The sequence below is a fragment of the Cygnus olor genome, chromosome 2 (assembly GCF_009769625.2).
Source record: "Cygnus olor isolate bCygOlo1 chromosome 2, bCygOlo1.pri.v2, whole genome shotgun sequence".
Lineage (NCBI taxonomy): Eukaryota > Metazoa > Chordata > Aves > Anseriformes > Anatidae > Cygnus > Cygnus olor.
Genome location: NC_049170.1, coordinates 45655998 through 45668145, shown reverse-complemented (window position 1 = coordinate 45668145; position 12148 = coordinate 45655998). Strand labels below are relative to the sequence as shown.

Here is a 12148-nt window from a genome sequence, read left to right as displayed (position 1 = left end):
TGAGCATGGCAAGAATTCTTTCATGACAATTACACAGGAATTTTGCTTAGTGAAAATACAGTCCAACTCATATATTGAGACTTGGAACACCACTCTGTTGTGTCAAGTCAGGCCACATGAATAAAACTTTAAAAAATAAAGTTTGAGTTTGGATCAAATGGTCAAAATCTGAGGTAGGAATTGTTCTTTTGCTGTTGAATTATCAAACAAGAATGCTGCCTCAGTCTGTGAGAGACACTGGGTTTGGAAATCGTTTAGTTTCTTATCTCAGCATCATCACACCATAGGACATAAGTACTGACTGGAGCTGGAGAATGGTTAATAAAATCCAAATGATATTTTAGTGAAATATAGTTTAAAAAAATGAGCAAGTTTTTTGCTCACACAGAGGTAGCAAGGCTAGGAAATTCTGCCAGAGAAGCCCATGCAGTTGCATCTCCAGTGCAAATACATTTTTTCTTGCATGCTGCTCGGAAGTTCCCGTTGTAGTGAGAGTGTTGCCAATGTCTCTGCTCAGTGAGAAAGCTAGACAGAAATAAAATCAGAGGAAATTTCCACCTGCATCCACCTGAAAGACACTTTTCTTCCTAAAATGGAGGCTTCCCCCTCCTTTCCCCAGTGTTCAATTTCAATTTCAATTCAGTTCAAGTTCAATTTCAGCCCCAAAGGAAATCTTTGATTTTGTGGCACTTAAAACAAAAGCTATAGGAATGAAAGTGCATGTACCCAGGGCTTGATCCTTTCAGCTCCTCTTTTAGTAGCAGGTATACTAGTTACCTCAATCAGGCATCAGTTCCTTGAGAAATCTTGAAGCAGTGTTCTCTTTCCCTGCAGCAGCAAATATTTTGGGAAGATGGAAAGGACCATGCAGGGATGGAGGATGTTGTCCATCTTTCCAGTCAACACTATTCCATCACCATCTAGGATTAGACAGTCAGAAGTTTTTATTCCATGTATTTGAACTTGTAACCAAGAGGTAAAAGACTGAATTCTTTCACTGGTTATCTGAACACTGATTTACCAGTGTTTAAAATTAAACATATGGAAAACTGACTTAATTAATGAGACTTTTAATAGAGTTTAAGTATGCTATTAATCACCTGCTTAAGCAACCTGTAAGAGGGCAGATCCAAGGAATACATTAAGGTCTACCTAGAGATAAAGGATTATCTATGAGGATTTGTTTTGAAAAGCACATAGGGACTTGTTTAAAAAACAAACAAACAAAAACCTTTAAAATATTTCATAGGAAAATAATCCTCTGACTATCACATCTGGTCTTTACCTGATTCTGCATAATTTGCAAAGGTGCTTCCCTGCTTATTTTGGTAGGTTTTTATAAAAACTTCTGGGCCCCAGTATTTGTATGTTTTAAAAATATTTTTCACAGGCAGTTAAAATGCAGAATCTTTCATGTGTACAGCATGTTTTTCAGAGAATAACAATTAATTTCTATGGCCCCATGTGAAGCTCTGAAAAAAGGAAGTTGTAATGGCTGTACTTGCAAGAGCTCCCTTTCTCCCTTTGCTGTAATTGTGCAAATGGTACTGAGATAATACTGTCATTGTTTGTCTTTTCCATGAAGCCAGTATGAAGATTAAAGTACCATCTGGCTTTCTGAAAGCTAAAGTTAGCAAACCTCTAGCTTGAGACAAACAAGAAGTTGGATCCCTGCTTGGGTGGGCATTTTAAATGTAACTTAACTTTGCTCATCTCCAGTTAAAATTCTCAACACAAATCAGCAGTCAGAGCTTTTCCCTCCTCCTAAGAATTAGCATTCTAGCAGAAGTGTTTCAAAGCACATTTTCCTGGAGGTCTGTTAGATCTGTTCTTGTTTTTATGCTCTAACAGAGTGTAAAGATAGAACCGGCAAAGTAAAGCTTGTTGAAAAATTCACAATAAATTTTTTGTTTGTTTGTGAAATATTTTTTTCTGAAAACATTTTGAAAATTAGCCAGCATTGTGCACATTTATGTCGATTTTGCTATGAGGTTTTGACATATCTTTTTACTTAGTGTTCCTTCTAGGATCTTAAACCATTTACACAATCATTACAGGAAAAAAAAAGAATCTTTTTAAGTCATGCTTTATCTCTGAAATCCATTTTTTCATGAAATATTTAGAAAGTAGTTTCAATACAAAAATAAGTTACATTAATAGGAAATTTCACAGAAAGTGAAAAGGAAGCCTTTTCAAGCTGTATGAAATAGAAATATTTTCAGATTGTTTTGTGAATTAAATTATTTTTTCTTGGTTATTTTTTTGTTACCAGCCCTTCTAAAAATTGTAGTTGATAAGCGCATAGTGATTTTTAATGAAGATCTCATCAGAAGAATTCACCAGGGCTGTTAGTGATAAAAATACTGTGTCTAGTTATATTCCAGGCAATGTTACCACTAGCAGAACCAGAAACCCACTCTCATTTGATTACTGCTGTACAAAATGTTGTCTATAAACAAACACAGAGGAACCCATCTCCCTGCCTCTATCCCCCCTCCCTGCCAATGTCAAAGCAATTAAAAGGGAACTCTGTGTCTTGGAGAAAAATATGATTGCTTTTCAAATATCATCTGGAGATCTTACTCTCCTTTGGGTTCCCTGCATAAGAAAGTAAGCAAAATTGCAGGTGATAGAACAGCAAAATAACAGAGTCTTACGAAACAGAACTTTGCCTGACCAGTGAGCTATTTCAACTGATTAATGTCTGGAGCAATATGGCATATGCTTGTACTCTTTTCCTGTGAGCAGTTCTTTTTAGTACTGCTACACATCTTCTGTGTGGATCAGAGAAACTCCCCTTGCATCAAACCAAATCTCTTCCTGAGGCTAAGTAGAATAGTATTGAAAGTTCAAAAAAAGGCTACTGTCATTATGAAAAAAGGAACCTAAATGATAATGTGGGTGGTGATATAGTGCATGGAGGAGTCCTGGGTATAAATTTAATGAAATCACCACCTGTGTTCCTTCTACAAAGGCAGCTGAGGTGCATGAGCTCTTAATAGCTTAATAAATTCAGTAAACTGGCTTAGATTTACGGATCAAATACCTTCCTACCTATGCTTCAAGTCAATGCACCTCATGTGGACAAATATTTTGTGCAGAAGATGCTATTTATTAATTTATGGCTGTGATGGGAGGTTGTTAGATGATGAATATCTGTTGTGGCAGACTTTGTGTGAGACCCCACTTGTATTAAGCTGTTAGTCTTTCTCTCATGAAAGTTTTTGTCCTTTTGCTCTTACTTAAAGAATTTGGTAATTTTGCCATTGCTGCAAGCTTTCTGTCAAGTCTCACACCCTCAAACTGAATTTACAAACCAGTCTTTTGGTGGTGCAGTGAAAAGGGATTGGCCACAATGCTTAGATACCAACTCTGACTGTGTTATTCAGTATAAATGGAGCCACATTAAAAGGCTGGCTAGAAAGTGTAGCCAGAGGAAGTGGAAGTCTTTTCCACTAAAATGCTTTACTGTAAATATTTAATGCTTGAGGTCCAGTCAAAATCTGGTGGTCTCAGTGGGTGAACTCTGGGTGAACTTAAAGTGCCCCTTTGGACTAGGCAAATTTCAAAAGGATTGAGTCTGAGAACTTGCTGAGCAGCAAACCTGTCTTACTCCTGTGTTGTCTGACTGCTGGTGTTGGATTAAAAGCACTGAGCCTGTCTCAGATGAAGAGGCCTGATGAAACCTACCGTCACTAAACCTGGTACCCCACAATTGCTGCCCCATCACCCCCAGTTATGGTCATTCCTGCCTTTCTCAGCAGAGAGTACCTCTACCACAACTTCAAAGTTACCCTCAAAGCCATCTGATAGCCAAATGCCAACACAGTGCTCATGTGACTGCAGAGAAGGCTTTGAAGCAATTCTACTTAAAAAAAAAATAATAAGGAAAACTGTTGTTTGGTAGCAAGATGCTGTGAGTAAAAGCTCCTGATTCTGTCAATGTATGCAAGCTTTAGCTAGTGAGACCATGAAGCTGAATTGGGAATTTTGTACTTTAATGTTGTAAGCCCCTTTGTTGTCTTTGCGCTAGTTTTAAAAATAATATTTAACAAAGCTTGTAGTCACTGCTCTGCATTTTGTCTTGGCTAGCTGAATTTTATTTAGAAATGTCTGCAACATAAATTCTTACAGCTCAAGCTCATTGAGATTATTCATGATGATCTCTGTAACTATTGTCTCATCTTCACTGACTGTAAAAATGAGAAGAGTAACATTTGACCACAGAAACTAGTGTTTTGAAAATTAATTGATATTTGTAAAGCACTTCAGTGAGGTAGGTTACTCCTAATTCAGGACACCACTTCAGCATGAACATGCAAACATACATAATAATTTTACACCTAGCTAAAAGATGAATCTTTTCCTTCTAAAATACATGACCTTGCTTTCATCAGCCAATTCGGTAACACAAAGCTGTCAGTAGCAAGCTGTGTTGAGATTCCACTTGTCATTTCATTTTGATCTGGACAAGAATTTTTTTTTTAATATCACTGGTGATTTCCTTCTGGATGAAACATTCCATCTAGTGCATATCATAATTCTTCCTGTAGTGCTTGTCAATAAAACCTGTTTTCTGTCTGAAGAAAAATGTGCTCTTATGTTCTTTTCCCTTTTCTCTCCTCAGTGCATAGTTTGGGACTGGGATTCCAATGGAAAGCATGACTTCATTGGAGAATTTAGCTCGACTTTCAAGGAAATGCGAGGAGCTATGGAAGGGAGACAGGTAAGTGGAGACAACCCAAGCAGTGTCAGTATGTAAGCTTTGTAGAGCTCTGTTCCTCAGACAATTCTGTAATGCTGCAGATGACATTGCCTCATTATTTCTTGGAAGTTCAATTGTTCTGTTTATCTCCTGTATGTTCCTGGACATGATAACCTGAAAATGCAAAAAGCAGCCTTTCCTGTACTTCCATGCCTGAAATAATTAGGCTGTTTTTCTAGTTCACATTCCACAGGCATTTCTTTCTGCTAATATTTTCTTTTCTTTCTGCTAATATTTATTAGGCATTGAGCCTAAGAATATAGTTTCTATAAGGTGCTGTGCTGTTATTGGCAAAGCAGAGACACAGTCTGGGTACTCAAAGCATTCCCCAGCTGGCCTACAGCCTTTTTTGGGTGAGGGTCATTCTCCATCTTTCTCCATTTCTCATGTGCTGCATTTATTGATATCAGCTCTAAATTGAACCCATCATAATGAAACTAATCAGTTTCTGAAATGTCTTATGAATTACAGTCCTAAAGGAAAATGAAGTTGTTAGGTTATTAATAATTTCACTTCTTTATGTCAGCTTGACCCTTTCAAATTGGAGTTGATGGTAATTATTGAATGTGATAAATGATTTGGCATATCTAGTTTGAGAAATTGTCATTTCCTATTATTACTTAATCCTGAAGGTGTTTTGATAAATCCTCTGAGGGGAAGTTTAAAATGTTGGCTTTCTAATCTGCTGATAATTTGTAGTCACTGCTTCATGGTGATCTCAATACTAAACATAAGTGCATAATAAACTTTATTCAAGCTTTACATTAGGGTTCTGTTTACAATGGGTTAATAGCAAACTAACAGAGACAAAAGGTGTTTATTAAGTGGTGCAGTCATGCTATTCTATAGGTCGAGAAGTTTCTACTGTTCTTCCGTGTATCTTCTATTGATGTTCTAGAGTTTTGCATATTTTGCTTATATGTAAAATACCACTGATATATATATACATCACTCATGTATTAACCCATTACAAATACATCCTGGACAGAACCTGAGTGTAAATGAAACCCTGCTTTGCTTTCTCAGAGTCAAATTAAGTTAGAAGATTAAGACCCATTTACAAGAGACTGGGCTGTATTTTTGCAGCTTTTACATCACTTACATGAAGTGTTACCTGCCAAAACTTAAACCAAACTGAATCTGAGTGGAAGTAAAACCTATCTAAAAAGGCAAACTAATTCCAGATTGAACATTAACAAGGGCAGTGTTATGATAGCACCCCAATTTTGAATGTAAGTGGCTATGGCTGGGAAAGATGCCATGTGAAAGTGGTAAAGGGTGAAACTTTTCAGTATAAACATTTCCTAAATGGCATCAGAATCCTTCTCAAAAAGCTTGTTGACCAAGACAAGAGCCTTGCTGTCCAGAGTACCGAATGGCTGTGAAGGATAAACTACACATCTTTTATTCTGTTGGAGAAACAGTATTCTCTTTTCATCCCCAGCTAGTGAAAAGGATGATTACCCTGTCAGGGGCATAGGACGTTAGCATGGTCATTTGTCAAACCTTGTTCTTGTCTATATAAACTCACATTGTATTAAAAGAGTGCTGTCCAGGAATATTTTAATGTTGCACAGTGCCTTGAGTGCCTAAGCCTTTATGTTGCTTCCCTTTGCCATCCTGCAAGCTGCCTTTTCCCCTGTAACATCACAGACTGCTTTTCACTGTAAATGTGCAGCTTTTCTCCTCCATGCTTCTAAGCTGTTGTGGCATTATTTCTCCCTTGTTACTCTCATTTTATTGCTCTTGTGCAGTTACTCTATGGGCTTGTACCTGCAAAACCTGATACTGTTGTTGTAGGTGGTTCTCATGGGACACAGTTGCCACTAGTATGAGACTCACTTCTCCCCCCACCTCTTATATAACCCCTGTTTTGTAGTGTAGTCTGGAAAAAAAAAAAGGTTTTTATTGGATGACGTAGTAGGTAATAATAGTCATTTAAATGGTTAATAAGTATCACCCCAAAATACACATGTACATCCCAGACAGCTTTTGCACCTGATGAATGCAGGCCCCAGTTGCCACTAATAGCATAATGGGCAATTTGAGCAGGTCGTGATGGAAACAATTTTGTTATTGAGGTAAAAGTATTGTGGGAGATCACATGCTGCAAGAAGAGGTTGCTTGTGTGTGGGACCACATCACTTGTCTTCCTGGCTGGCCAACAAAGAGCAATTTCCCTTTCCCTTTTTCTCTTCCCCTTTCTCTCTGTTCCTTCTTCCTTCTTCTTCTCTCCTTTTCCTCTATCCTTCAGATGTAAATGTTGCTGCTAAAGGCAATTTGTGCTGTTGGCTGTGGACCCCATAAGTATGTCTTGGGTGCATAGTTTGTCTCAACATCTGTTGTGCAACATGGTGTGATATGATTAGCATTTGTCCTTTTTTTTTCTTTAGTTTTATTCTCACCTAAGAAAAAACATGTTCAATGGAGTGTTTACTTTGAATAAAGGGGGTTGAGGAAATGGCAGAGGAGGTGGAAAGTGGTTTGCATTTAAGTGGGTCCCCATGTGCCCAAAGACGAGCCAGCGCGGAAGAAGACCGGCCTGGCTGAACAGAGAGTTGTGGCTCGAGCTTAGGAGAAAAAAGAGGGTTTATAATCTTTGGAGAAGAGGGCGGGCCACTCAGGAGGACTATAAGGATGTTGCGAGGCTGTGCAGGGACAAAATTAGAAAGGCCAAAGCTCATCTGGAGCTCAATCTGGCTACTGCCGTTAAAGATAACAAAAAATGTTTTTACAAATACATCAACACAAAAAGGAAGACTAAGGAGAATCTCCATCCTTTACTGGATGCGGGGGGAAACTTAGTTACAAAAGATGAGGAAAAGGCTGAGGTACTCAATGCCTTCTTTGCCTCAGTCTTTAGCGGCAAGACCAGCTGTTCTCTGGATACCCGGTACCCTGAGCTGGTGGAAGGGGATGGGGAGCAGGATGTGGCCCTCACTATCCACGAGGAAATGGGTGGTGACCTGCTACAGCACTTGGATGTACGCAAGTCGATGGGGACGGATGGGATCCACCCGAGGGTACTGAGAGAACTGGCGGAGGAGCAGGCCAAGCCGCTTTCTATCCTTTATCGGCAGTCCTAGCTATCAGGGGAGGTCCCAGTCAACTGATGGCTAGCAAACGTGACGCCCATCTACAAGAAGGGCCGGAGGGTAGACCCGGGGAACTATAGGCCTGTTAGTTTGACCTCAGTGCCAGGGAAGCTCATGGAGCAGATTATCTTGAGTGTCATCACGCGGCACTTGAAGGGCAACCAGGCAATCAGGCCCAGTCAGCATGGGTTTATGAAAGGCAGGTCCTGCTTGACGAACCTGATCTCCTTCTATGACAAAGTGACGCACTTAGTGGATGAGAGAAAGGCTGTGGATGCGGTCTACCTTGACTTCAGTAAGGCTTTTGATACTGTTTCCCACAACATTCTCCTCAAGAAACTGGCTGCTTGTGGCTTGGACTGGCGTATGCTTCGTTAGGTTAAAAACTGGCTAGATAGCCGGGCCCAAAGAGTTGTGGTGAATGGAGCCAAATCCAGGTGGAGGCCGGTCACTAGTGGAGTCCCCCAGGGCTCAGTACTAGGGCCAGTTCTCTTTAGTATCTTTATCGATGACCTGGATGAGAGGATTGAGTGCACCCTCAGTAAGTTTGCAGATGACACCAAATTAGGTGCGTGTGTCGATCTGCTCGAGGGTAGGAAGGCTCTGCAGGAGGATCTGGATAGGCTGGACCGATGGGCTGAGGTCAACTGTATGAAGTTCAACAAGGCCAAGTGCCGGGTCCTGCATCTGGGGCGCAACAACCCCAAGCAGAGCTACAGGCTGGGAGATGAGTGGTTGGAAAGCTGCCTGGCCGAGAAGGACCTGGGAGTACTGGTTGATAGTTGGCTGAGTATGAGCCAGCAGTGTGCTCAGGTGGCCAAGAAGGCCAACAGCATCCTGGCTTGTATAAGAAGCAGTGTGGCCAGCAGGTCTAGGGAAGTGATTGTCCCCCTGTACTCGGCTCTGGTGAGGCCGCACCTCGAGTACTGTGTTCAGTTTTGGGCCCCTCGCTACAAGAAGGACATGGAGGTGCTCGACAGAGTCCAGAGAAGGGCAACAAAGCTGGTGAGGGGTCTGGAGAACAAGTCTTACGAGGAGCGGCTGAGGGAGCTGGGATTGTTCAGCCTGGAGAAGAGGAGGCTCAGGGGCGACCTTATTGCTCTCTATAGGTACCTTAAAGGAGGCTGTAACGAGGTAGGGGTTGGTCTATTCTCCCACGTGCCTGGTGACAGGACGAGGGGGAATGGGCTGAAGTTGCGCCAGGGGAGGTTTAGGTTGGATATTAGGAAGAACTTCTTTACTGAAAGGGTTGTTAGGCATTGGAATGGACTGCCCAGGGAAGTGGTTGAGTCACCATCCTTGGAGGTCTTTAAGAGACATTTAGATGTAGCCCTTAGTGATATGGTTTACTGGAGGACTTGTTAGTGTTAGGTCAGATGTTGGACTAGGTGATCTTGGAGATCTCTTCCAACCTAGACGATTCTGTGATTCTGTGGGTGTGTTGCTAGATATTTCTAATAAGGAAGGCCACATCAGAGAAATGTAATTAAACGAGGGTGAGGAGATGAGTAGGTTAGATGTAGCCCTTCATTCCTAGAAGAGATCTTTTCGTAGCTTCAAATCAGAAAATGTTATGTTTTCCATGTAGTACTTTTTCCAGTCAGAGGAATAAAACTGCCAACAGCATCCTTCAGTCTGTGGCGTTAACCATTCTTTCATAAAGCATCTCAAGAGTGAGTGTCTTGAAGATGAGGACCAAAATCTGAAATCTGATCTCAACTGCTGTGGAAGCCAGTGCGAAGAGCAGAGCTCAGGTCTGACATCCTTGTTTGAGTTGCTGAGGAGACACAATGAAACTTTTTATTATGGTTGTATTTTAGTTTGTGCAGTAAGCTTTATGGCTAGCTACAGTACATTGCTGTAGTTCTGTCAAAAGATAATCAAAACATCCTAGGGATTGTCAGCCAGGGTTTTTCAGTCTCCCAGACAAAAGGAGAGAATAAGAGGGAACATTTACCATTGGCAGGGATGAGGGATCTCTCCTTAAGTACCAGCTGCAAATCTGTGCAGAGTTAAAGGAGGCTATACCAGTGGCATGGGGCTCCCTCTGCCCATCAGCAGCATCTGTATTAGTTGGTGTCAGTTCCACAAGTTGTCATAAATAACTTTAATTGGTAAGGATGAGAGTAATATAGTAGTATGTGTTGGTGAGCAGGAAAAACTGTGTCTTCTGTGTGCTGCTAGTACTTCACATCATTGCACCAGTTTACCTCATCTCCATTTGGTGGATTTGAAAAGGATCTTGAGGTTGCCTTTTAATTGTTCATAGTTCATCCTCCAGAAAGCACTAATAGTATTCTATACCATTCTTCAACCTGCTCCTCAAGTGAGATACGTCTTATTATTACAAGTCGTGTAGCCAAACTATCAAATGCTACAGAACCTCTTGGGATGGATATATGCTACAGGAGGTGATGGTGCTTCTTAGACCATTTCAATTCCATACCCTAGACTGAGTATTGATTATTCCAAATGTTGAGTGTCAGCCTCTGATCTGATGATCTTACGGTTGGCTTGCTGACTTGCCTCTTCTGTGAGATTTCTTGGAAATTTGTGCTTGAAACCAGGCATCATTTAGGTAAATGTGAATCTACCACTGGCAGCTTGGTAGTGGTTGAAGCAGTAGTGTGTGAAGGAAGAAGAGAAGATTTCTTCTCTGAATGATTGATCACCTGTTTTGATCAGGAGTGGTGTGAGTAATTCATGAATGCCTTTCCTAAATGTGGAAGGTCCTGGGTGAGATTCACAAGTCTTGAGTTGTGATGCCTTCAGAATCAGAGTTGCTTCTCAGTGACTGAAATTACTGAATTCTGGAAAAGCTGGTTGGCCTTTGGTTTGTGATCCAGGTGAAATTAATTCATGCTTTTTAAGAAAACTTCCTGATAATGAAAAATCTTTTCAGTGAAGTAGGATAATAGCTTGGTGTGTGTTTCTGTTCCTTAATAATTACCTTGTTGTCACAGACTGTTGTTTCCTGACAGGTAGCCTATTTTCCTACTGACGGACAATAAAAAAGGGGCAAACACATCCTGTTGTTTAAATGTACGTCTGAAATAGACATTTCTAAGCCTTCTGTTTAGCATCTCTCACCAAAATTCATCATTTACTCCTTCATCATAATCTTAACACACACACACACACACAAAATTAAGAACAAGTCCATCACTTTTTGTGACAGTACTTTTTAGTGAAATACTAGTAAATACTTAGTTTATTGTATTCTATGATTAGTTCCAAATATATGTTATATGTTTTAATACATGTGTAGTGTCAGTTTTATAATATTAATCTTTCAAACATTTTAAAATAGAACTAGAAAAGCTTGATAAAAATTTAAAGACTATTAAAACCTTTCATAGGAGATATCCTCTATTAATGAGAAGAAAGTCTCTCTTTTTTTTTTTTTTTTTTTTTTTGGGCATGAGGGATTCAGAGGAAAATGTTGTAGAAACAGAAATCACCTGGATTCTCCTGCAATACAAGAATTACGTAAGGGAGAAATCTGTTCCTGTGTTCCTATATTAAAAAAAAAAAATGAACACGTGTATATGTGCACACACAGAGAAAGGAGAGGGGAGGAAGAAACCCTACTGTGCTTACTATCTCTAGTGCTATTCCCTCAGGTTCAGTGTGTTATTGGAGGAGCTGGAAGGGCTGCTGAGGTCCACAAGATTGGGTGCGATCCTTCAGGAATCTCAGCTGGTTTCGCCCATTTGTCCAGATACCTGACAATGAGCCTCACATCAGGGCTTTTGCTTCTTTAAGTAACTGAGCACAGATGGGACATAAGCATGGTTTGGGGTTTCATTACCATCATATGCAACAGTACTTATATTCAATAAACAGGAGATACTTAAAACCAGGTAGTTTTCTGTTTCAGATTCATTGTGGTGTTTGACAGGGAAAGACCTTGTATTGCCCAGAACTGCCAGGCATTTGGAGGAAACATTAAGTGACTTTCAGGATGATGAATCCAAATTTCACAATGTTTACCATTAGCATCAGATTGCAGACTCTTGCATTAGTTTCCACTTAGCTGAAAAGTTAATTTAAGAGACAAAAGTGAATCAATAAAAACAATGTCAGATACCAAATCAATACCGGGAATGTAAGAGCAGACTGAAATTTGGGCTTGTCCTCACAGTACAAACAAAATATTTCAAAGTTGTTTTGCATTATTACGTACCTGCTTAGAGCTGTATTCTGAGTTCTGTTGTCTTTGGAAGAGCTGGAGATGTGACGAGGTCTGTATAGGGAATTTCCTTCAAATGACACTTGTCACATCTTC

General features: G+C 40.2%; 1 protein-coding gene across 4 annotated transcripts in view; it reads left to right on the top strand.

Annotated features, from left to right (window-relative positions):
- CPNE4 (copine 4) overlaps positions 1 to 12148 on the top strand; it is a 244816-nt gene that overhangs the window by 185478 nt on the left and 47190 nt on the right. For all 4 annotated transcript variants that reach the window (XM_040548436.1, XM_040548438.1, XM_040548435.1 and 1 more), the window contains exon 8: positions 4628 to 4726. In XM_040548436.1, coding sequence (XP_040404370.1) covers positions 4628 to 4726 — 99 coding nt within the window. The remainder of the gene's footprint in view (positions 1 to 4627; positions 4727 to 12148) is intronic.